The sequence below is a fragment of the Trachurus japonicus genome, chromosome 6 (assembly GCF_045865225.1).
Source record: "Trachurus japonicus isolate A0001 chromosome 6, Traja_1.0".
NCBI classification, from domain to species: domain Eukaryota; kingdom Metazoa; phylum Chordata; class Actinopteri; order Carangiformes; family Carangidae; genus Trachurus; species Trachurus japonicus.
Genome location: NC_140912.1, coordinates 24,961,642 through 24,987,336, shown reverse-complemented (window position 1 = coordinate 24,987,336; position 25,695 = coordinate 24,961,642). Strand labels below are relative to the sequence as shown.

The 25,695-nt window shown below is 41.0% G+C and overlaps 2 protein-coding genes across 7 annotated transcripts in view; both read right to left on the bottom strand.

Moving 5' to 3' along the window:
- Window positions 1-1,472: 1,472 nt before the first annotated feature.
- Window positions 1,473-11,048, bottom strand: ndufa9a (NADH:ubiquinone oxidoreductase subunit A9a). The gene is made up of 11 exons (XM_085779945.1): window positions 10,978-11,048; window positions 7,730-7,903; window positions 7,290-7,387; window positions 6,575-6,666; window positions 6,283-6,424; window positions 6,028-6,130; window positions 5,649-5,719; window positions 5,396-5,472; window positions 4,024-4,119; window positions 1,885-1,951; window positions 1,473-1,758 (listed from the first exon to the last, which is right to left on the bottom strand). The coding sequence occupies exons 1-11, from the start codon at window positions 11,030-11,032 to the stop codon at window positions 1,588-1,590; spliced, it is 1,146 nt and encodes a 381-aa protein (XP_085636071.1). The 5' UTR covers window positions 11,033-11,048; the 3' UTR covers window positions 1,473-1,587.
- Window positions 11,049-13,161: 2,113 nt separating this feature from the next.
- dyrk4 (dual-specificity tyrosine-(Y)-phosphorylation regulated kinase 4) overlaps window positions 13,162-25,695 on the bottom strand; it is a 32,955-nt gene continuing 20,421 nt past the window's right edge. For 4 of the 6 annotated variants that reach the window (XM_085779988.1, XM_085779991.1, XM_085779990.1 and 1 more), the window contains 13 exons: window positions 21,377-21,466; window positions 19,612-19,776; window positions 19,285-19,435; window positions 18,880-19,043; window positions 18,070-18,206; window positions 17,341-17,481; window positions 16,498-16,636; window positions 16,161-16,242; window positions 15,888-16,060; window positions 15,737-15,797; window positions 15,433-15,562; window positions 15,171-15,325; window positions 13,162-14,336 (listed from right to left, as the gene is read on the bottom strand). In XM_085779988.1, coding sequence (XP_085636114.1) covers window positions 14,065-14,336; window positions 15,171-15,325; window positions 15,433-15,562; window positions 15,737-15,797; window positions 15,888-16,060; window positions 16,161-16,242; window positions 16,498-16,636; window positions 17,341-17,481; window positions 18,070-18,206; window positions 18,880-19,043; window positions 19,285-19,435; window positions 19,612-19,776; window positions 21,377-21,466 — 1,860 coding nt within the window. In that variant the 3' untranslated portion in view covers window positions 13,162-14,064. Of the gene's footprint in view, window positions 14,337-15,170; window positions 15,326-15,432; window positions 15,563-15,736; window positions 15,798-15,887; window positions 16,061-16,160; window positions 16,243-16,497; window positions 16,637-17,340; window positions 17,482-18,069; window positions 18,207-18,879; window positions 19,044-19,284; window positions 19,436-19,611; window positions 19,777-21,376; window positions 21,467-24,177; window positions 24,821-25,695 lie in introns of those variants that run through there. The other 2 variants (XM_085779992.1, XM_085779993.1) reach the window with 2 other exon arrangements.

The following is a 25,695-nucleotide window of genomic DNA, read 5'->3' as shown; positions in this document are numbered from 1 at the left end:
TTCTACCCTCCTGTCGACACTTTTTCTTTTTCATATACTTTGTATCTTGTAGAGTGACTCGGGGCGTTAACTTGTGTTTACTTTGTCTGAGAGTGAATAAAAGACGACTCTGCTTCAGATCCATCCCTTTCCAGCGTTTTATTGGAGTCTTCAAAGTTATTATATTAGAGTGATGCTAAGTAAGTTTAAGGCCCAAAAGAGATAAACTTATTTACGTCACAATCACTTATATAGAGTGTTTGGTCTGAAACACGGGTCAGTCAGTCACTCTGCTCTGCTGTAAGCCGAGGAGAAAACTTTCCTTGTATCCTACAACCTTTATCCAATGAGGAGAGAGAACGGCATAAAGGGGCGGTCCTCTCTGTGTGTGCAGCCAAGGGATGCACGTGCATTTGGTGACATAGGGACGAGGGCGGGGACTGCTAACTCCATCCGCTGACAGGAAGTTAGCCAAAATGACCGGATCGCTTACTTCTGCTTTAAAAATGTCAGCCACTAATAAGGGCTGATTTAGTAGACTGCCTTTAAATGATACTATACAAAATAATGGGTAACCCTTTAATTTATAGGCTGCTAATTTGTGACAATGTCAAGAATAGCAAGTGATTGTGTCATAACGTCTAGAAATAACGGTCAATTTCATAGTAATGTTGAGAAATATAGACAAGAAATAACGATTGATTGTGTTCAAATAGCGCAGAAATAACGGTCAATTGCAAGGACTTGGTGGAGAACAATTCTGGACACACAGGAGTTTAAAGTCCCCCTAAACCAAAAACTGACTTTTTGAAATTATGAACATGTCAGTGCAGTGTTTGGGTTCTGCTACAAGACATTTCAGCAGCAAAGTCGCTAATGGAGCCACAACTGAGCATTTTAGATTTGAAAATGCAGTTTTCAACGCCAGAGTCTGAAAAAGTTGGATTCAGTTTTTCAGCAAACAGTCCGGATTAATACATCATAATCCCTAGCAACCAATCCCGTTGAATTTGTTTTGCATCTCATTTGTTGTTCACTGTGATGTGATCTACTTACACAGCTAGATGTTCAAGCACAGTATCAGTAGTTGCCGTGGCCCAGAGGTTTAACACTCACACATACAAATGGACAGACAAGTTGACAGCTCCTTAATGTCAGTGTTCAGAGAGAGGTGACCACGCGTCTGATTAGCTCTATCTATACAATATGTGACGCGTAATCTGAAGGTTGTGGGTTTGATTACCATTTTGACAGAGATTGTGGAACTATGACCCCCGTGGGACTCTCAAACTTTCTGCAAGGAAATTTTCTACTTTGTTTTTGCGATTTCTATACTGCAATGTTTGCTGTTTCATAAAGCACTTGCAGATCTCCTGCAGATTGGTTACAGTAATGTGGTCAAACAGAATGCAGACAGGAAGTGGCGGGGACAGCTGATAATGTAATTTCATATGATAGGAATATCTAATATAAAAACTCAAAAAGAGAAAACGTAAAGGATAATTTTTTTTATTTATGTACAGAATACAGTTAAAGACAAAAGGACAAAGTAGAGGCACTGTCATCCTCTGGCTGCCCTAGCAATGGTGAAATTTCTCATTAGGTAGTTCAATAGTTGACGGTCTTGGCTGGTTTCGTCTCATCCAGATCAGCCTCCAGGTAACGGAACCGGCGGTGGCGACGCAGAGTCTCGATTGCCTTTGTTTCTACGGTAGCGGGAGTGATGCCCAGATCCTCCAGACCAGGAAGTCCTGGGTACTTCAGGTCTGTTAAGTGAAACTGAAAAAAATGCAAGCGTAGCACAAAATTAAAGGTTGCACATGCACAATGACTATAAGAGACACAGGATTGTGACAGTAGAGACTCCACAACTGGAGGGATACTTCCAAAGTTTTTTTTTCTTACCCGATCGACTTTGTCTGGAGTCGTCCAGGGCTCAAATGGGTTCATTGCAAAAATCTTAGCCGCAAGGCTGAAAAGCAGAAACAGAGGTGATAACATCAGTGTGTAGCAACAATTATACCCCTGTAGGGCACGCCTACTCAACGGCCAACTCCAGAATCAATCACATCCGACTGTTTAATTATTACAAATAAAATCAGTTTGTGCAGCGGCTCACGGCTCTTCCTCTCACGCACACAGACACACCCTGGACTATAACCTCAACATATATTGCAATATACCTACTACCTCAATGTACTGTGCAATAATACATAACTCACTGTGCAATATACTGTGCATATAATTTCTTTTTATCTAATTATTGGTGGTTGGTTGGTTTATGGTATTGCTTGTTGCACTGTCAAATACTGAGTCCTGCGGTAAATAGTTGTGCAAAACATTTGTTTTACATTTCCATCATTGTTGTAGGGATTTCTTCAAAACGATGTAGGGATTGGGGTAATGACCCAGTTTGGCCTAGTTTTGTGTGGTATCTACGTGATGTACAGGCTTATCTTAAACTTGTGTCTTCTCTTGACTTGTTAGGTCACTTAAAAATCCTGTGATTTCACTACCAACCAATTTATATGCCAGACAGCCGAGACTTTTATTGGATCTGCTGAGAACACAATAGTTGGGTCCAAACGCACATCCAAACGTGTTACAGGTGCAGGACTAAAAAACAACTTTTATTGAATCTGTTATCTCCTTTTCAATCATTTGTTGGTACTGGAATCTTGCCAACAAGAACAATAAACTCTCTACAGCATCTTCAAACAAAGGAGCGCTTCGTGGACTCGTTGTTTAAAAAGAGGTGCTCTTTGGAAAGGGATCAATGATGTGAGAAAACAAAAGAAAAATTCCAAGGCACTCTCTTACCTATAAAATGCCTTTATTAAATTATGGCATGGTCAACATGACAATTAAAAACTCCGACGCGTTTCGGCGTCTAGCCTTCATCAGGGAGTGACTGATGAAGGCTAGAGTCTGTGTGTGTGTGTGTGACTGACTTGACACATAGTTAGTTAGTAGCTGCATCCTGTGTCAGTCTGATTTAGCTGTGTCTGTGTTTACACACAGCCCTTCATGCTGTTCTCTCTCCTCATTGGATAAAGCTTGTAGAATACAAGGAAAGTTTTCTCCTCGGCTCAGAGCAGAGTGACTGAGAGACCTGTGTTTTGGTCCAAACACTCTATGTAAGTGATTGCTGTTGAAGATATAACTATTTAAGACTTATATTAACACAAAAATATCGCTTACTTCTGCTTTAATAATAATAATAATAATAATAATAACTAGAAAATTTCCTCTCGGGAAATTTTGAATGGGCCACGGGAGCTACTGCGGGTTGTGCCATCTCTGTCAACATGGGAATCAAACCCACGATCTTAAGGTCAAGACAGAGCTGATCAGACAGACACATGATCATCTTTCTATAAGCACTGATATGGAGGAGCTGTAACCACATTAGGTTACCTGTGTGTGTGTGTGTGTGTGTGTGTGTGTGTGTGTTAGTGTGTGTGTGTGTGTGTGTGTGTGTGTGTGTGTGTGACTGTAATCACATGAAGCTGGCTCTAGAGTCTGTGTGTGTGTGTGTGACTGACTTGACACATAGTTAGTTAGTAGCTGCATCCTGTGTCAGTCTGATTTAGCTGTGTCTGTGTTTATAAACATTTAAACGAGCGCCAGGTGGATTGTTTATGAAGTTAACGAGCCCTGGCCTGAGGATCAAAGAGGTTACCACGGCGATAGGGGCCCCCGCAGGCTGAGGCAGACAGAAACGTGGAGAAAAACAGCCATTTTCTGCCTCTAAACCGGCCTCACAATTAGGCTTAGCATGACAAAACGGTAACTCCTATCAGAACAAAACATAATTTTAAAAAAAAATCAAAAAACGAAAAATCTCGTTTTTGGCACTCAATGCATGGGAACAAAAAACGAGAAATTACATGGTTGGCACTCAATGAGTTAATATGTAATTTTATAGTCTGTCTATTACCTTTGTTTTGTTTAATGACATATTTGCGCCATGACTGAAAATTCAGGTTACACAAAAGCAAACAAAGCCCAACAAATGTTGATGAGCACGTATGAGGAACTTACTGATAGAGTGGGCGAGGCAAGGGGTAGGGCACAAAAGGCCTGTGTGCCACGGCGTAGATGTACTCCACCAGGTCATGGAGGAGGTAGCGGTTAGGGCTGGGCAGCAACAAAGGAAAAAACAAAAACAGTCAGTTTGGGAATGTTATTGATGTATTAATGTGTGTTCACAAGTCATTCACAGCTGGGACATGAACCATGACCACATCACTCAGACTATAACAAAACTGACACAGTGGAAACCACCTTAGAACAAACACTGCTTGCCAACAACATAGTTCTGCTTTCAGCAAGAGACATCCTTTTGATTACTGGACACACATTCGTCAATTTCTGACTTAAGTCTTTCTCGTAGATCTGAACTCTAAACTCCCCCAACCATCTGTCAAGTGTTGGTGCTTCTGGAAGATGACATGTGAACTCAAAGCATGACCTTACCACGTCAATGTAGACTGTGGTGTGTGTAATGTAGGGATGGGTACCTTTCGCATTTGAATCGATATGGTATCGATACTCGGTACCTGGGAACCGATACCGGTACCAATCGGTACCTGTTTTCGGCACTTTTTGTGTGTGGTAATTAAAAAAAAATAATAATAAAAAATAAAAACGTCTGAAATTTGAATATTTACCTCTTAACAACATCACAACTCCTCAGCCTTTAAGAGTATTTTATGTTTTAGGGATGGGCAATGATTTTCATATAATAGAATGAAAAAAAAAAAAAGTTTATGAGACTATAGCCTTGTCTGAAAAAATGTCAGTTTTTACTGTGGGAAAAGGAGAATCATGGAGAGACTCCTACAGCCATCAGAAAGCTCTGAGTGAAACTTTGTCAAAAAAACAAACAAAAAAAAACTGAAACTGCAGTGCAAACTCTGCAACATGTGGACTTGACGAGAGGAGAGTGGGAGACTTCATCCTCGTTTAGATGTGCTCTGATGCGCTGTGATGAGAAGCGGGACTCGGGAGTCGGGACCGGACCGCTTCGGTACGGATTGTCACAACAGTCCGTTCTTCACATTAAATGACGGACGGCTGTTTTTCACGTAGTGATTTAAAACGACGGGCTGGCTCTACCGCTTCTCCGCCTCTCATTTCAGAGAGAGAGAGGAGGAGGAGGGGGGGCGTGAGTGTGCGGTGCTCATGCTGACTGCACTCTTGCTGTCGCACGACGAAGGTGCGTTCAGGTACCGAAATGTGGTACTGATTGACTTTATGTGAATCGATACTCGGTACTTTGGTGGGAATTCGGTCTGTACCAAAAAAGTACCGAATTTCGGTACCCATCCATAGTGTAATGTGCTATAATGTTTATTCTAATTAATCAAATCAAGTTCCTAAATAAAGTTAACAGAGTGTGGTGACCACCTACCCAACAAGCGCATATGTTTTTCCATTAGCATCAGGATCTTTGACAGCATTGATGATGGCCTTGGCCACATCCACCACCTGAGGGAATAAAGGGTCATGTTAAGCTGGCTTCACCACACAAGTTCCCACCTGTGGCTATGTGATGTGATTTTGAGGAGTGTCTTGTTACCTGGAACGTACTGTATTACTTATTGGTGGCTTCTGGTTTAAAACACACACATGACTTAATAGCTTCTTCCTTTCAGCAAACTTACATAGACCGGCTGCTTCACCGTCTTCTTGCCCAGGGACATAAGTGGGATGGCATTTCCAAACCAGCGCATGTCTGAAAGGAAAGGAAGATTAAAGCCAAACAATACAATTTTCACCGGTAAGATGACTTGCTGGCTGAGTATAATGTAGCACCAGGGTTAAAATACATTTAGCCTTAGTTCTGCTTTTGCTTCTATCAGTTTTATCAGAATTAAACACAACAAAATTATTCAATGTGCAACACAACTAAAGTTAGAGCACCAAATGCCCTGCAACCAAACCACCAATTCATCAATGTCTGACAGGGAGAATAAAAAGTGTCCGCATAAGAGCGTACTAATTAATCAGAGTCTCTCACACACTTTCTCACACACTTCTTACTTGCGTAGTAGTTGAAGAACCTGTCCTCTCTTCCAAACATCTCAGAGGGCTTCATTATGATAGCATCAGGAAACTCATCTCTCACTGCGGTCTCTCCTACAGCCTTTGATGAAAGGAACATAATACAAACAATCATTACCTACTTTTTAAACATATACACTCTGGCCAGCAAATACAATAAATATGCATAAATACACTAGCTGGACTGAGTGGGAGAGGTGTGGTGTGCAGTATGTAGAGAAACAACCCAACTACCTTGTTCCTCAGGTACTTGGACGGGCTACGTATGTCAGCGTTGAGGTGAGACATGTGGACGAACTTTGTGATGCCGGCCTCTCTGGCTGCCCTAGCAATCTGCTGAGGGATGGTAACGTAGACATCCTCAAAGCGATAGTTCCTTGACACAGCAAGAGGGGGGGGAAAAAAAGCTTCATGTCAATTCTTACTTATAATTTAAAAGGACAATTCAGCAAAGTTCACTTGCTTCAAGTGAAAAAGATAATACGTCATAAGTCAGATGCTTCAAGACGTTTTCTTGCCCGTATACCTTGTCTCGTATTCTCTGCCCACCAGGTTGATGACCACATTAGAGTTCTCCAGAGCCCTCATGATGGAGTCTTTGTTCCTGGCATCCCACTCCTACAACAAGGCAGAACACAGAGTAGTAAGTACTTTTGCATTTAATTTAAGCAAATTCAAGATTAACGCCATAGACCATCCATATACAGCTCTGGAAAAACCACTTCAAAATGATCAGTTCCTCTGGTTTTACTATTCATAGGTATGCGTTTGAGTAAAATGAACACTTTTGTTTTATTCTGTAACCTACTGACAAAATTTCTCCCAAATTTGAAATAAAAATATTGTTATTTAGAGCATTTATTTGTAGAAAATGGCAACAGGTCAAAATAACAAAATAAATCTGGTGTTTTCAGACCTTGTATAATGCAAAGAAAACAAGTTCATATTCATTTTAAACCAACACAACACAACACAACACTACTTTTTAAACTTAGGAAGAGTTTAGAAATCAAAGTGGGTGGAATAATCCCAATGTTTTAATCACAGCAATGTTTTTATTTATTTATAATCTTTCTCATAATTAAATATGATTTGGTTCAGGTGATCAGCTAAGTAGAGTGAGGTGTGCTGCCATACATGTAGAGAAGCTGATTTATTAAGAACATTTTGGAGTGGTCTCTTTACTTTTTCCAGAGCTGTATAAGTATTTTAAATATTGACTGCGTGTCTGCACATCTTACCAAGAACATGATTTGTCCGAGATCACCCATAGGCCTCAAGTACATGATGTCATACTGGTCGCAGCGGTGAGGGATCATAATCTGAGAGCCGATGCGGCCTGCAAATAATCAGCAACCATCTCATTTACCGGTACTTGGTCATTCATAGCAACTGTTTATTAAAATAACAACAGAAATGCATTCATATATTGTCCCAACCAAATCTATCACTTCTCTTTAACCATTAAATCAAATACCAAAACTATCTATGTTTCATTAACATAGAAAAAACAGTACCTCCATCTATCAAAATAGAACAAGCTGTCCCAGGTAATATTAGCCAAGATAAACAGCACACGATGTGATTTCTACATATACAAGCTCATTAAAAATACACAAGTTTCCCGCATGTTAACTGAATATTAATGCGCATATGTTAACATTAGTATTTATGCACTCACCCAGCCTGTTGACAACATATCGACCCAGGAAACCAGTGGCACCGAACACTGTGGCCGCGATTCCACTGGAGGAGGAGCGCCCTCCTTTCCCTCTGGGGATGACGGTTTGGTGCAGCTTCCTCCGCTGGACTGTGGGGACCGCCGCAGCTGACAATACAGCAGGGGCGCAGCTGCCTGTTGGAAGGACAGAAACACAGGCAAAATTCAGTCAGCATCAAAAAGGTAGCAGCGTTCATTTAGATAGCAAATCTTTAAGTAGGCAAATCTAAAATTAACAGTCAACAACCTTTCCATAAATCCTACTTTCAGTTTTTGATGCAACTGTTCGTGTTGGTGTTGAACTGTAGGATACTGTACTAAGAGGTGTACATAGTTTGTACGCCATGTAACACGCTGTTGTTAAAAATTTACTCTATAATTGAGCACATAATTAGGAACAGCTGGTTATATATGCAATTACCCAACTATCTAACCCTGGTTTTTCTCAACCTTGGGGTTGGGACCCCATGTGGGGTCACCTGGAATTCAAATGGGGTCACCTGAAATGTCCAGTAATTGATAAAAAACACACAATCCTAAACAACTGTACTCTATACTTTCACTTTTCAAATAAAACCATTCACAAGCTTTCCAATAAAATTCAGCAAATATATCTGAGCTGGAGCATCTTGATTGACGGGGTTGCCAGAAATATGTGATGTCAAAATGGGGTCATCATAAGCCAGAAAAGGTTGGGAACCACTGATCTCATCTATCATATGATGTGCATAAAATAATTAAGATATGGTTCAGGAGCTCTGGTTAAAGCTGTACAGAAAAGAAAATTGAATTTGAGCCCACTGTGGGTCTTAACATTAGTGTAATAACTCATCTATCAGACGATGGAGCCCAAACTTTGTACAAAATTCTATTTTTGATTAAATCCGGGATGAAAGTGTGGGGTTTTTTTCCGCATTGGATAATGCAGGCGCACGGATTATACGTCAGCCTGCTCACGATTCATCAGCCACTGATATTGGATCCGTCATCCATCAATCAAACGTCTGAGACAACACACACACACACACACACACCGAGCTCGGTCTCGCCCCTAATCAATATCAAATTCAAATTCAATTCAAATATCAAATTTCGTATTCCTTACTCGTGAAAACTTGGCGCGACAAACAGGACAAACGGCCATTTCTGTACACCTTTAATGTTCAAAAAAGTGCTTGTACCGGCCCGGCTGGTCTGGGTGGTGGTGCTGAAACCGCCGGTATGAGACATTTGTGTGTGGAAAAACAACAAACACGGTGTGGCTGATCAAACCTTATATTATATTGATGAGAGAGGTGACAGGAGAATGCACTGAGTGGATCGGACAGCCAAGGACAGAAATCTGTTTTCAGGCTGAGTCACAACTTAGCATCAACAGCATTGATCCAACCAGACTTGTATCAACAGACCAGGCTGGTGCTGGTGTAATAAATATGTGTAGAATAGTGCATGCACATCCATATCTAACCCAGTTTTTCTCAACCTTGGGGTTGGGACCCCATGTGGGGTCACCTGGAATTCAAATGGGGTCACCTGAAATGTCCAGTAATTGATAATAAAAAAAAAACACACAATCCTAAACAATTGTATTCTATACTTTCACTTTCTCGAATTGAAATCGATTTCAAATAAAATGCAGCATATAAAAAAATATCTGAGCTGGCGCATCTTGATTGATGGGGTCGCCAGAAATATGTGATGTCAAAATGGGGCCATGAGCCAGAAAAGGTCGGGAACCACTGATCTCACTATCATGTTGTGATGACTTGCAAAAAATAATTCTGATATGGCTCAGGAGCTCTGGTAAATGTTAAAAAAAACAATGCTTGTACCGGCCAGGCTGGTCTGGGTGGTGGTGCTGAAACCGCCGGTATGAGACATTTCTTCCAAGAAGTGTGTGGATAAACAAATACCTGGCTGTGGCTGATCAAATCATTAATAATATTGAAGAGAGAGGTGACAGGAGAATGCACTGGGTGGATCTGACAGCCAAGAACATAAATCTGTTGCCAACATAAGCTCAACAACACTAGACAACTTAAGACTTAAGGGAACAAACTTAGTATCAACAGCACGGATCCAACCAGACTTAGGCTATATCAACGGACCAGGCTGGCGTTGGTGTAATAAATATACTGGTAGAATAGTGCATGCACATCCAGTGTGTGAGTCCAGGTGCAAAACAAAAAGCTAAAGTAAGGTAAAAGAGGGGATCCGTTTAGATCGAAACGTTAAACCTTCTAGTTACATTTTTGGAGAGCATTTACCGTGATCACAATTCTGGCCATAATAGTTCTCTTAAACTAGTTCAGTAAACTACAATGGCAGTGGCAATGCAGTTGTTTCCATATGGAGGTAAATCTCGCAGTAATGTAAGATCGTGTGAAATCAGTGCCAAGAAAAAATGGAGTTGTCATGAAGCTGTATGGTATTACTATTTCTATTTCTCTTAAAACAGTGGTCAATGGATCTGTGTATGCACTGACCACAGGGATATCAACAACACGCGAGCATGCGGTCACCTTAAGAGCACGGAAGCTCTCTAACAAATAACACAGCTCCAAAAAGACACGGTAAATTGTGCACTTTTATATGCAGCCGATTGTGCATGTAGCTATATACACGATATTGTAATAAATAATATCCGCTGACGTGAACCTGCTAACCCGATGTCATTGTGCACTCGCATGTTTTTTGTCCGCATCAACGTTATCTCCGCTCGACTCTGTTAATCCATCGGCCAGACATTTAAATCTGCTGCACAGCCGCCAGAGCAGAAATAAATTACGACTTTAATTCACATTTATATAAAACAAAAACGTGTTTGGAGCCTATGTGGCAGACGTCACGTCACTGTAACCCACCGGAGTGGATGATGGTCAAAGCTGGGCCAAGTTTAACGCCTTATCTTTCCTGTATTATTCTACTATTCTCTGTTATTCGACAAAAAAAAGATGCAGGGGTTCAGATCTCAGATATTCGGTAACTATTTGTATTTTAAATATTTCCAAGGTCCAAAACGTGAGCGACTCGCTAGCTGAAGCCTTTGCGCGCAGGTTGTTAGCCGAGCCGGTTAGCAAGGTCACTCAAGCCTTGCCTGCAGTCTGATGTCAGTCAGTCCGGGAATGGAATAGGAGTAAAAAAATATAATATTATACTATAATACATACATGTGCACGTCTATTAGCAACTTTCTAGGCGTTACTCACTTGAAATCTTTGGAAGGACACTCGCAGGACGGCTAACCAACATTACGGTCGCCATCTTTCCTCCTACGGCGAACCGTGTGGGTCAAAATACACGCAAGTCAAGGAGGTAAGGACGCAAGCGCAAGGCACATAAACAATCCAAAGCGTTTTTCTACAAACATTTTTTTAAAAAAGATCAAAAGGTTTGTATAGAATCAACGAAGTCAACGAAGCTAACTTTCTCTCTCCCTATACAATAAAACACCAACAACATAATTTTCACCAGATTTGGGACCCATTTCTTATCATGTGTGATGGAAGAGCCTGGGGACGTGTAAACAGTGGCACTTTGCGGTAGCCTATAATATTGCAGAAATATTACTTTTTCTTCTTTTTTTTAATGAACTAAAATGGACTAACTCACGAACCTGATCCCCAACCAAGAATTGGAATAATTTGGAGGGTGGACATGTAATCAATGCATGCAATATTTTTTTGTTTACATTGTGCAAACAATAAAAAAATTGTTGGAAGAAGAAAAAAGTGAGCTGTTTGAATGTAGATTGGGGCTGTTTTTTTGGGGGGGGGGGGGTTGTATCTTTTTATTTTTATTTTTTAAAAATGTTTCTCCACAACTGGTCTTTATTTTTGGATTATTTATTAGTTTTAAGCAGTTTTAATATGCAATTTTCCTTTTTTTTGATTGCTTGAATGTAGTTTGAACAGGGCCTACTATCTGAATATTTAAACTGATTTATTGTTATCAATAAAATAATATTGATTTTTAAATTTTACTCACTAAAATTACAAGCAAACAGACAATGTAAGGTTAGCAGCTACTTTTTAAACTGTTATCTATATAAAATGTAATATTTACAGCTTGAACTGAATACATATTAGTTCATTTTCATACCTTTGTTCCCACAATTGTTTAAATCTTTCATACTCTTAAATAATAGTTGCTTAATATGTCACAGGTGTTTTCATAGGGATGCCAGAATCCAACTCAGGTTGACCAACAAGAAGTGGTTAGTCATACTCATATACACCCCAATGATATCTTCCCTCAGACTAAAACGGGTATTGAAATTGTAAAGCGATATTCAAAAATATGATGTAAGTCAACCTTTGTAAACCTGTAAAATAAAGCTGCATGCATGAGAGATTCAAATTTCTGTCTTTGAAAAATAAATAAATAAACGTGTCAGTGGGATTTGTATTTTTGTCTGACATCTATAAACTGACACAGAGCAGGAAACTGTTAAAACTTCCCACATGTGACAGTGAAATAATAAAGGTCACTTGAGCAGTTTAATGTTTCATGTATCCATACTACCCACATACCAAATGTATACAGGGTGTCGAGGATTTAGATGTAGCCTACCCAAAAGCCCCTAGTTTCATTCCAGGCTGAATTGCACATAAGCACATGAGGATAAAACTGTGAAAGATCAAAACACACGGTCTTTGAAACAACTTTTTATTTCATCATAAAAATGACTTTGATTGACTTTCGTCAGCTACAATCCATCCTCTCTGGATCTCTGGCTGTTTAGCTAATAGTGAGGGCACAAGTCTATCTTCAAATTAAATTGGATCTCTGTTGGCGAATAAAGACATTAATAAATTGTTAAAAGATGGTAAATAAAGTAACAGTTGTTTCATCATGTCCTGCAAAATTAGTTGAGACATCATTTAGTGAAATAAAACGGATCCTGGCAAAGTGGTCTGAACTCCTTTGTTAAACAGCTAAGAATCCAGCAGTTTCTAATCCAGATTTACACACACAATAGTAAAGTGCAAGATGTCTAATACTGCAAGGCACAAACTATCAATAATAGGGTTTTAAATTTAGTTTCTAATATAAAAAATGTTACAGTATGAACAACACAGACAAAATGTTTCAATGTAGTAACAATACAACAAGTAAAACCTTGTCTAAACCCCTCAACAAATATTGAAATATTTTCTCAAAATATGTTCTGTATTACACATACATAAGAAATTACAGCAGAAATATTTACAATAAATTCTATTACAAATACATATTTTATGATTGTTGATTTAAATTTAAATTGTTAAACAAAATACGAAACATAGGATCAAACATATTCCATAATAAATAAGCAAAACAATTAATCAGGAGGTCATCAACTGCATTCTACAATTATAAAGTACAAGACAAATATTTCTTTGTTAACATCATGTTTTTAAAAAAACAAAGTTTTTGGCTCAGCCTTTATTGCACACAATTCTTCAAATCTTTTATCATTACCAAATTAAAACAAATCTAAAATGTCTAAAAGAAAAGAGAGAAAAAAGCAAAGACAAACAAACTGATTTCCTACAGATGCACTTTTTTAAAGTCAGCTATTTTGTTTTTTTTTAATTAAAAAAACATGGAAATTGAGTGAAGTTTAAGTCTGACCTGTTTATCAGAGATGTCAATGCGCAGCAAAGATGGGTTCAGTAAATAATACAGGAGACACTGACAGCAAAATGTCTTTGCTGTACTATGAGTTGGTATTTTAACGATTCGATTTAAACTCAATGAGTGTGTTTTTTATGTGGCAGACAGCTTGTGAGTGTGACACATTTACGTAAATACACTGGCTGACTGCAACTGGATCTCAACACCTTTATATATGTATATGTACTATATATATATGTAAAAAAAAACACATACAACTGATTGATTGACATCACTGCCATACAAACTCAAAGTTTCACAGAATAAAAATAATACACTATGACTGCATTCTTAAAACAATAAATAGAAGATATCCCTCTTAGCTGATGGTGAGTGTATCCCACCACCACATCTATTGTGGAACTGGTATCTTTTCTACCTGTCGATATAAAAACATCAGCTTCAGCCGCTTTCCAACTGACACTTGTCTCTGGCCCTGACATCTGTAGCACGTTGTTGTTATATGACGTCATGTGCAGCAACATGTTTGCAGCAAATGACAGCGATGAAGGATCTTTTGATTTTCTGTAATGTACGTGCACAGCCAAACAATCGCAACTTTCTCTCATCCGTCCCATTGACTTCCACTTCAGCAGCTCGGTCATTCTGCACCCAGTTCCCACTTTTCCCTTGGACTGTTAAACGAGGGGGGGCAAACACTGTTCCTGGCAGTCCTTTCTCTCAGTGCTCACTCCCTCTTGTGGCTTGATGATGATGTGAACCGGCCTCTCTCCCCCTCCGTGCTGTTTGGTATCCGTGGAGCGTTGGTTGCCCTCGCCCTCACATACCTCCTCTTCTGCCGATGCCCCGATGGGCCGCAGACGCTCAGCGGGTGTCATCTTTGTTCCCGTTTCTGAGCTGTCTCTCTTCAGCTTGTCGTTCGTGTTTCTTTCTGAACTGACCTTCTCTGCTGCACAATGGAAACAAAGCACATTGAATGTCAGCTTGAGGACAGTGAAAAGGAAACTCTGTTGGTGTGTCTGTAGCTATGGCATCAGCTAAACTATAGGTTTACTTTACTTAATGAAACAGTGGCAAAGAGAAATTTCAAACGTGCAACAGGTATCTGTATCACTCAATAAAATGTTACGGCTTATTTTTTTACCACAAAAATCAAATGGGGGAGAAAAATTCTAGTGATGCAAACAGGTTTAGAAATGCAACAAGCATAGAGGATGGTAAATTAACATTAGTGAATACTAAAAGAAATATAAGTTGTTCAAATATGTCTCATGGAGTACAACTATCATGACATGATTTCCTACCAATACACATGAAACATAACATGAGGAAAGCAGAATATTTTCATGCCGAATAACAACTTGACCAATATTTAGGATTTGCAGTGTAACACTGAGCTCTCTAGTCTTTATCTTAACTTTTAACGTCCTAACTATTGTTAATTCTAACACCGAGTTTGAGTGTTTCTGTCAGTCTATAGTGATAATAACTGTCATGTGTATCATGCTTCATTTTTTGGAGGAGGGTTGGAGACAGTGAAGATGTGAAAACACAGAACATTGTTAGCTTGTGTTATTTAAGTTGTAGCATTTCAGTATATATAAGTGACCATACTAACCCTAACCCTATTATGAAATGATAATTAATAATATTACTGGGGAAACGTGTATCATTCAGTCCGAACTGTAAGGTAAAGTTAGTCTTGGTCATGTAGACTAAAAATCACATGTTATTTAAGTACATACATGTACAGTATAGATGACGAAACTGACTGCACTCTCACCTGGCTTGCCATTTGTTTGCCTGTCCGTGCTTGTCGAGCTGTCTGAGGTCTTCACCGTCGGCCTGGTCCTTGGACGGACTCTGTTAAAGTTTCCCTCCAGGATCCACTCGTGCTGTAACCCCTCATCAGGAGTCATACGCTTGGTCGGATCCCAACTGACAAGCAGAGAGAAGTAATTTAAGTACACATGTGCACCTTGTTATTTGAACTTCAATGCAGTTTTTTTTATGTAGAATCTAGCAGAAATGTAAAGGTGACATACGTGAGGCAGCGGAGGATGAAGTCTAAGAACAAAGCATCATTTGTTTTCAAAGCAGCCGACAGCTCTTTGGAGTTGGGTCGCCTCTTCTTCCCCTTGCTGTTGGTGATGTTCCTCGGGTTTCCTTTGGAGTCTGCAACCAAAACACAGAAAGGTTTATCTGCTTGTTCCCATGATACCTCGCTTTTTTATACATCCATCTTCTCAAATAATGATCCCAGTTTACTGTATCACATACAAGGATTTCTACAGATAAAACACACAATAATAAAATGGGAAATAGATCTAATTTAAGAAAAATTCTCACCAAAGAATAACCTCCTCCGTGACGCTGACTGGACAAAATCATTCGGAGGCATCCCCAGAACCTGTAAGTAATAACATCAGGGTTATCTTCACACTCTGAAGCAACTCAACAGCCATATTAAAAAATCACACAGTTATTTTTCATGTCTTACCTCCATTATGCAAGCAATCTGCTCCACTTCACTCTCTCCTGGGAAGAGAGGATAGCCTGTGTAGAGCTCAGCGAGGATGCAGCCCAGACTCCACATGTCGATGGCCATGCTGTAGGTGTGGCCCAGGATCACCTCTGGGGAGCGGTAGAAGCGGCTCTGGATGTATGTGTATACTGGAAGGGGGTAGGTAGAGAGAAAGACAATGAGATATAGTTGGGTTGGATGGATGACATGAATGTTCCCATTCTCTAAAATGAATCATCAGCCCCTTACCCCTTTGTTGTTCATAACAGCTTGACCCAAAGTCCACCACCTTAATGTTTCCTGGCCCTCTTTGAGACAGAAGGATGTTCTCCTGCACAGAAGTAAAAACAAACAATAAACTATTATTGCATTCACACACAAGAAATGTGGTACAATATCACAATTCACCACAAGATGGAGCAATATTCACACCCACAGCCCAGTGAGGGGGAATCCTCTGCAGTGCAATTACAGTGATTCAGTGCAACTGTGTGGCCCAGGTCAGGTTTTGTGGACTTGTCTGTATATTAAATCCTGCCCGGTAATTTGTATTATAAAGTGTAACAGATGCAGGAGAAGTCCGTACCGGTTTGAGGTCACAGTGGATTATCTTCTCTCTGTGCAGCATCTGCAGGCACCTGAGGAGAGCGTGGGCAAACCGACGGATGAGAGCGAGACTGAAGCCCTGGAAGTTATTTTTTTTGATGAGCTCGTACAAGTTGACCCTGCGAAGAGAAACAACAATGCAAAGCATGGTTAGCACACAAAATCTTTTGAAAACTAGGAGCTCAGGAAAGACTCCTTTATAAAAAGCATTTCATGTCCCTCAAATCTGCAATCAGCTATAGCAGCACATCTACTGTAAATCTATGATTGTCCTCACATTTGGAGGTGGGACAGAGACGTGCAGTGTGTCCTCACGCTATTTCTTTCCACTTGTGATAAACATAAACTTCTTTAGACTGTGTAACAGGAGCCTTCACACCATGAAGCAAGAAGGGGAAAGAGATAGGGCCCTAATCAAGGCCTTAACTAAAGGATTCGGTGACAGTAATGTTAGACAAGGTGGCAGTGCAAGACGTCCTCTAAAGGTCATTCAGCCAGAGTGATACACAAAACTATCCTCCCTCAAATAGATATCGGTGGCGATCCTCGCTAAAACACAGACACCTTAAGGTACACAGGTAATCACTTAACTCCTGACTGGCTGCAGTTGTGCAGAGGTGGGTGTGGAAGTAAAGGCTAGAGACAAGTGAGAAGCGTCTGATAAGGCAGCACAGTGGTATCTGACCTTTCTGTGGTACCTGAGGAAAGGTGGCCGACCTCAAATATGTTTGATTAGCGGATCAATTATTCAATGACACCTTTACTGTCTCCTGCAAGAGCATTTTCTGAACAGGCAGGCCTGAATGCGAGTGAATATACTGACCCGAGGAGCTCAAAGGAGATGCAGAGGTGATTTCTGAAGTAGAAGTACTCCTTCATGTGGATCACGTTGTGGAGGTTGTCTTTGTCTTTCCGCTTTATCACATCCAGGATCTTGAGCTCTACGAGAGCTTGGTGATGAAACCTATAAGACAAGAGTTTGTCACATACTGAAATTGTCTGAATTTACCTTTTTTATATTACTTTTTGAACATGTTTTCTATCACTTTTCTTTGACAGGGTGTTTTTTTCCCAGCACAACAGTCCTTAAAATTCCTCAATATTCCTCATTTACAAACCTCGCTCAGGAGAAATTTGATCTAAGATAGCTATCTAACAGTGCAGAGTTCTCCTGAGGCAGTTTGCATTCATTTGTTTTCTGCATAATTGAAGTAAGGGTAAGACCTGGTGGCTCCCCCTGCATCTAACCTAAGGACTCCGGCAGTTGCTGCCACTGTGATCCTCTGTGAGGAAGAACAGGTAAGATAACACCAAGAGGTGCAGACTTCTGTCATGCTAAATCAGGATTTGGCAGACTCCCTAAAATGTAAAATGATCACGTTGCAGGCATGTGGGGGAAAAAAACCCACAACAGGTTGTCAGATCTCAAATGAATGCCAAAAGGTGACTCGTTGAATATGAAAAATAAATCATTCTATACAGTAAAATAGCATCAAACCATAGTGACACAGGTGCTGTAACCCAGATTTCATGAAAAAAGCTTATGGCTCACCTTTTCTTATTGCGGATCATCTTAATGGCTACTAGTTCATTGGTTTTATGGTCCAGACATTTAAGGACCTGCCCAAAGGAGCCTTTCCCGATCACTTCAAGCACTTCAAACCTGTAGGCAATGTGGTCGTGCAGCACCTGGAAGACCAAGAAGAAGAGCGCACTGAGTATAAAAGCAGAATTTACTCTCATGTATACTATACTTGTGCTAAAATAAAATATAAATAGCGAGATTATTTCATTCAGAATGATGCACTGCACTGTTAGTGAAACTGTCAGTCCAACGAGATGAAGCTCCACAGAGATGTGGGCGTGTAAACATCAGTCAGTCAGTCATTGTCTGTCTGTCAGTCTATTGATTGATACGGGGCCGTTAAGCCTGTTGTAATGACCTCAGTGCAGTTTATTGTACAATTCAACAATGAAGTCAGCCAAACAGAATGGAGAGTTCATGTCTGCAGCTGCTGGATTAAGGTCAAATGAAGGCATCTGGTCAGGTGCAGTTCAGCTTAGTGCAGCTTGGACGTCTCTGCAAGTGGATGTTGTGTGCATGAGTGACAGAAAAGATACACGACCCGATGTCTTTACATTCCCAATTTATGTTTGTCTCATATCTCAGTTTGATGGCTCTACACATTTTTCATGTGCTTTTTAATGGGGCTGACACAAATGCATGACATAGCTGTTGAATACTCTGCACGTTGATTTCACATAAAACTCATCTACTAAAACCAATGGGTGTCTAAGGTACTGGTCTTAATGGATCAATAAACATGTAAAACAGCTTAGATGCCATTTAAATCTATTTTACCCTGACGTAGCTTCCGTGCTCATCATCATATCCCGAGTTCTGCGGTGCTCCTTGGGAACCCTCGAGCTTTTGAGAGCCCAGCCCCAGGAACCAGATCTCTGTGTAGTCCATGATTTCCTCCTGCTCAAACTCCGTCATCCTCTCCTGGAAGTTCTTCAGTGCCTCTGCAACCGGAAGTAAAAAGAGGAGGAGGACAGTATGAGTCACTGTCGTATTGATCACTCCTTTGCCATGAGCAATGGATTGTGAACCGAACAATTGGCTGGAAGGCCGACAAGTTATTTTTATTACATCTGTGGAGTCAGAATTGTTACTTAGTTACACACTTCTGTCAGAAACACCTCCAGGAGATTCAGAATATGAGATAACAACTCATTGGTTTCATTGTAATCCATGAAAACATACCTATTGGTGACATGGGTAATCTCTGTCCTTCATATGCCTTCTCTTTCTCCACCTTGTTGCTGACAACCTTGCTGTTGCGAGAGACTGACACTTTGTCCATTGCTGCACCGAACCGCATGGTGAACTGCGGGGCGGGCTTCGGCCTGTCATCCTGTCAGAGAAAACACACAATATAATAGGAATATAATAGAAAAAAATAATGTAACTGCAGTATAACCTAGTACTGAATACCAACTGTCTTTCTATAATGCTACACACACTATACGTGCTGCTGTAGGATATTAAAAACTACTAGTGATATGAATGTTAACTGTATGAATAACTCACCGAGTGTGTCTGGAAATTGTTTTGGCCCCCTTTGTTGGCGATTTGGGGCAAGATGTGGTCCGACTGCTGCTGCTGCTGCTGCTGCTGGTTTTTGGCATTGCTGACCACCACCTGGACCACTGGTGGCTCAAGCTGAGGCAGGGTCCCTACACCAGGGCCAAACTTCTGTAAATCAGGGAGATAGATAGTTTTAATTTTAAAACATACAACACAACAGAGTGTGAATATATAGCTTTTAATACACAAACCCCAAGGAGACTATTTATGTAAACCAACAGAGATATTAACCAACTTCTGTTGCTGGAGGGTTTTTAAGATCTTCTTTTTTAAAGAGTTTATATGTTAGCACAACAATTGAAAGACAAAAAAATCGTGAACATCCCATCCAACTGACAACACACAACAAAAGCAGCCAGAGAGAGTGGGTCAGCCAGCGTGAAGTCGAAATGTATTATTCTATTTAAGCTGGAGCTACAAGCTTGTCACAGCCCCCTTTCATTTTTTCATGAGTACAACTTTGTGTTGAGCTGCAACTTGTCAGTTTTGGTTTGGGCTCTCAGGTCGTGATCTACATCCCTTTTCACATTTTGTTTCGTACATGGGGGCTCAGGTGACCGGGACCCCCCAGCAGGCTGTGGTTGGAATTACTTCTCAGGGCGAGAGTGAAATGGGGACAAAGCTCCATGAGGCTGGGTCCTGACAGAGTCTGTCTGTGTTGGCTCTGTAGGGGAGGTGAGGAGCAGCAACCTGCTTTTCTCTGGCTGCCACTCTGCTTGCTCCGAGAGCACGATTACATGTGTCACGGCCTTGAAAGGCTCGGCCCTGGCAATGATGGGCGAAAAATTAGCCCTCTGAGATGTGCCAAGTTCTCTGGGAAAAATTAGATATCCTACAAAAAGAATGTATGCATCCAAAGAGGTGCAATGTAATGTATTCAATACATGTTTGCACCTCTTGGTCAGATATTCCACAAATTTGAAATAAAGAAAAAAAAAATCATCCCACAACTACTCCCCCATCTTACATGCTATTGTGTAGCCTTCAGCAATGTACTGTATTAGCAACATAATACATTCTTTCTTATTAATTATTAACAGCATTCCAGGAAAAAAAAACAAGCTTTCCCATCTATACAGATATGTTTCACGTGTTAGGAGCTGCTGCAGGATCTGCCAACTTGGTTATGACGCATAGAGATAGGGCTAAATATAGTCGCAAGCACTTGCCACAACAGGCAAAGGAAATAAACACAGTTATGTGTCTGTACATAACTGGGGGGCATGCTGTTTAAATAAGATGCTCTAGTATCATTGAAAATCTGTGATATAACCACATATGTGCAGACAGCTGTGTACATCTGTGTCCATTGCTATTCTTAGGAGTTACTAAATGTCTATATGTATATATAGATGGCGCGAAGGCTTCTTTGCTGTGATTAAAATGCATAATTTATGCAAAGGTTATTCATCAAAACAGGAAAATAATCTCTAAGATATATGTCAGAATATTACTGGATGTACTGGGAATGATTTCTAATGGGAGAAGGCATTTGAGCGTAGTTTCTTGCGTGTGTGTGGAGGAAAAAAGGAGAAGAAAAGGATAACTACTGCGCCTGGAGCAATGTTTTGAGTTGTTGATAGCATCATTCATGATGCTTCAAGCACAGGTTATGTAAGCCAAACACTAAAGGGAAAAGGTAGCATGGTACAGTACGTATGTGTGTTGGATCAGCTGCTGCAGCATCTAGCAGAGGGAGAGCGCTGACCTGTGAGCAGGGTCGATTTGTTCCAAGCCGGTTTCCCTCTGTAGGGAGTCGGTGAGGGTGAGGGTGAGGGAAGGGCTCCGTTCGTGACGTCTGTGGGAGGAAGGAGAATGATTCATAAAATATGCTACCAAGTGGGAGAAAAACAAGTGCTGCTTTTATTTACATCACACTAGAAATAAAAAAAAACATTGGGTAACCACATTTCTCCCCTCCTCTTTTTTCTTTTTTTTACTGTTTATACAGCACAATGCATACAACATTAATCCCATAATCAGATTTTTACAGCAAAACAGACAGATTAAAGCAATTGTGTTAAAAAAAATAAATAAATAATGAAATTGCTGCTTGTGTTCATGTAGTCAGTGTTCTTCAGTCTGTTGAGAAACACAGAGCGGCCTGCGGGCAGATGAGTGTGGTTGCAGCCAGACTGGCAAAAATAATGCACTGTGATCCTAAAATAGATTACTTCTGCAAAAATCACAGCAACAACCACACCACCCCCCTCCTCGCCCTCCTCGCCATCCAGTATTCTCTGTGTACCTGCTAGCTGGTGCAGGTGTGTGTGCCCATGTGCATATCCATGTGACTGGCAGTGGATGTACACGTGCCTCTGAGCCTATGCACTGAGGAGCGGCACTTAACTGAATGTGTTAAAGGGAAGCAATAGATTGAATGAACTGATCAAAAAAGATAAAATAAGAAAAAGTATCACATGCATTTGGGATGATTCTGCAGGCTGCTCTACAACACCAAGCCAGCTTACACGTGCCATATTAATCAGCGGGTGAGCGTGCAACTGTGTTGGGTGACACACCATATGGGTGAAATAAAGCTTAGCCCCATATGGGGATATGTGCTGAGCTCACTGTGCCAGCCTGGCAGTGAGGGAGAGGGGAGGGGGGTGAGACAGGCAGGTGCTAGATGGGAAACAGCATCCCAGTCATAATCTTAACATGTAACATTGCAAAGCAACATCGGCTCAGCATATGGGAGGAGATGAACTGACCCCTTCTCTCGGTCAGGCACTGAACTGACCTGTGATTTCTACAGTTCTGAGGCTGATTGCTGATAACTGGATGAAACACAAACAGTTTGTCCTCCTTTGGTACAAGACAATGAAACCACACATAGCCAAACAAGGGTACAGTGCAATAGGGTAGTCATGTTACAATCTCAGGCGCGCAAGCGAGTGACAGCAGGAGTCATGTAGGTCACCGAGGCAGGTTGGCCTCTAAAACATCACCTGTAATGGTCAGCTGTGAGCCTGACTGACGGGCATTGAGCCAGTGGAAACCAGCGGCATCATAATACTATGTGTCCAAGTGGACCAAAGACACATAGTGACTGTGACCTTTTATACCGCTGTGATGAATGAGTGTCAGCATCTAAACTATATAAAGAAGTCATTTACAGCTGAACACATGCGATAGAGATGTGATAGTGTGTTGGGGTGTTAGGGTTATAATGAGTAAGTGAATGAACGGGGATTTTTCACCTCTCTGGGTACACGATGAGATTCAACACAGCAGGTGTTAAATGACATCGGTTCCTATATTTTCATTACTAAATTCAGTCCATCTAAACTCAGCACACATGACATGAAACACGGCATCTCTGCTCTAACTGTGCCAAAGAAAACGATAAAGTTACATGGAAGTATTAGAGCAAAGAAGAGCGATGTCGACTCTGACAGGGGGTCTTTGCTGGAGGTAGGGGATCAGACCTGCAGGTATGTGAGAGCAGCTTTGACTCATTAAGGTCCTCCGGGGTCAGTTGGTCAGAAGGTCAGCAAAGCAATAAACCCCAGGCGTAACTGAGGGGTAAACGTCAACAAACTGTAAAACTGTGCCCGCTGACACGATCAGCTGTCAGATATGCGCAGTCATTTTTCACCTCTTTGCCACTTTCACCATGCATAACAAACTGATTCTTGTTGGCATCGCTTGCGACCACACAGTAGACTGCCTGTAAAGTCACCACCATAATCACTGATCGAGCCATGTGATCAAAGTTAAGTGCTGCTGTGCTGTGCTGTGCTTGCGGGGGAGAGAGGGGGGTTTCAAAGTCAACGTTCCTGGGGTTTTCTCCCTTCTGTTGCTAAAAACAGTAGAAAGATTAAATTCTTTTAAGATCCAAAAACAGCAAAGGTTAAATTTATATCAGTTTCCTTGTAAGGTGTGAAAAATACAGTAGAACCCATATAGGCTTACAGAATCTGTCAGCACAACAAACGCTGAAATAAGTAGGCTAAACATCGACTGAAATAGAAATGGATCAGATTTTTCATCAGAACTTGGCAGGCGGTCAGGAGAGAAAGGGGGCGGACTACAAAATGAGTATTCAAGTGGGATAACTTGTGGAGGAAAAATGGAAATATTTCCAAAGTGAGAATGACTCCACGTTCTCGGCATGAATCAGTGTAGATAAACAGAAAACATTCAATAATAGACAGAGTTTTACTTTGATAATAATAATTTAAAAAAAGATACTTGTGGAGGGAGTTGGTCAGATATGAAACCTTGTAATCTGGGCAAAGGTATCTCTTGTTCCATAGACAATAAAAGCAAATATGGATGCTTTATCAGGAATATTAACATTGTATGATGAGAAGTAAAGTATGCCTATAACATCAGAAACTCACTCATTGATAAACAGAGCAGCCATGCCACCACCACTCTGATTCATAGTATGCAAAAAAAGAAAAGAAAAAATGTGGCATAAATGTAACCTGAGTATCACAGTTTCACTACAATTTACCACAATCTACTTCCACAACCTCCTAACAAAGCGAAGTGCCTCACCTTGTTGATTTCTGGCAACATGCTGTGTTATCAATGTCAGTCTTTACAGCTGCTTTGACAGTCCAAACACACAGGAGGCGGCGAGATTAGGCTATAAAATCCAAGCAAAAGTCATATTGTATCCAACTCTGCAAGTCCCAAGTCTCAAAACCAAAAGACTCCCCTGTGTCAACGAGCAGCCAAACTTCGTGGTGAACACTGAACCGACACTGATGAGTAAAATCCCGACGATGACTGATCACATCCACCGATCCAAACCTGCCGTGCTGCTGGTTTTACGCGCACACGGCGCTGTCGTCAGAGGAGAGATTAGTGAGGGAGACAAGCTGTTGAGGGTCTCTGCGCCTTGACGCGCTCTGCTAAGACACTGAAGGAGCCACCTGTTCAGGTTTCAGCCGCTGACAGCTGGGGATGTCCCGATATAGATTTGTTTTTTTATCCGTTTGCTGTCGTCCACCTACACCACGCTGTGACTGATGCGCTCTCCCACACCGACGCTGCGCGCACACAGACACACTCACACACACACACAGAAAGGGTCTACACCGACGCACGTCGTGGCCACAGCGCTGGAGCGCACTTAATTTACAGTAAATGTTATTTACACTGCTCGCTCCCAGACAGTCAAAGGGGTGTCACCCAGTCTCAGTAGAGCTCGTCTTTCCTCGGTCAAGTGACACAAATCTGTCAATAGATGAGGCGTCACTTGTAGTTGAGGAGCTCTCTGAAATGTTATTGGTGAAAAACATTATATAAGCCGATCACTCTGTCATTAAACACATGGGCCAAAGGATAGAAAACGATGCTTTCAGATCCCCTTTGCTATATTGTAATAGCTAAATAATCAAAACTATTCACTTCAATAAATAAATTGAAGAAAGCAGCAGCGATGTCATTTTTTTCTGTTGCCCAACTAGGCTATACACATGTTTTAAGGATCATAAATAATCAGCCGAAATTAATAGCCTATTCCGTTTTACACAATTATCACAGTTGCCAAGAACCTGTGGGAAGGGTCTGCAACACACCCAGGTGAACTACGTCATTCGGCCTCGTGCCCCGCCCATCACCACTTCTCGCGCAGGGGCTGAGCAAGATGGCAGCCAGCGCACATGCTTCGCTGTGAACTCCTCCAAATTTGGGCACCATTTGCTCCATAAACTAAGGTGAACTTAACGGAACATCACTTTCAAGAACTGGTATGTGATGAAAAAGACAATTTAAGAGCTAAAGTCTAACTTGTTACCGATTTTGGGAAGATACACGGACTTTTTCTTCTCCCTCTTTTTTGAGCTAACGCAAACAGGCTAACTAGCCAAACGCTAAGACAACAACATGACAAAACGAGTGAAAGAAAAAAACGGGAATATTTTGATGGACTTGAATGATGATTCTCCACTCAGCTTATGCTCTCCTTTACCTGATACTCCTCTCTCAAGCCCTAACTCCAAGAAAACTTGCTCAAGAGATGACGATGAGGTATCCAATGCAGACATACTAAAAGCTGTCCAACACTTA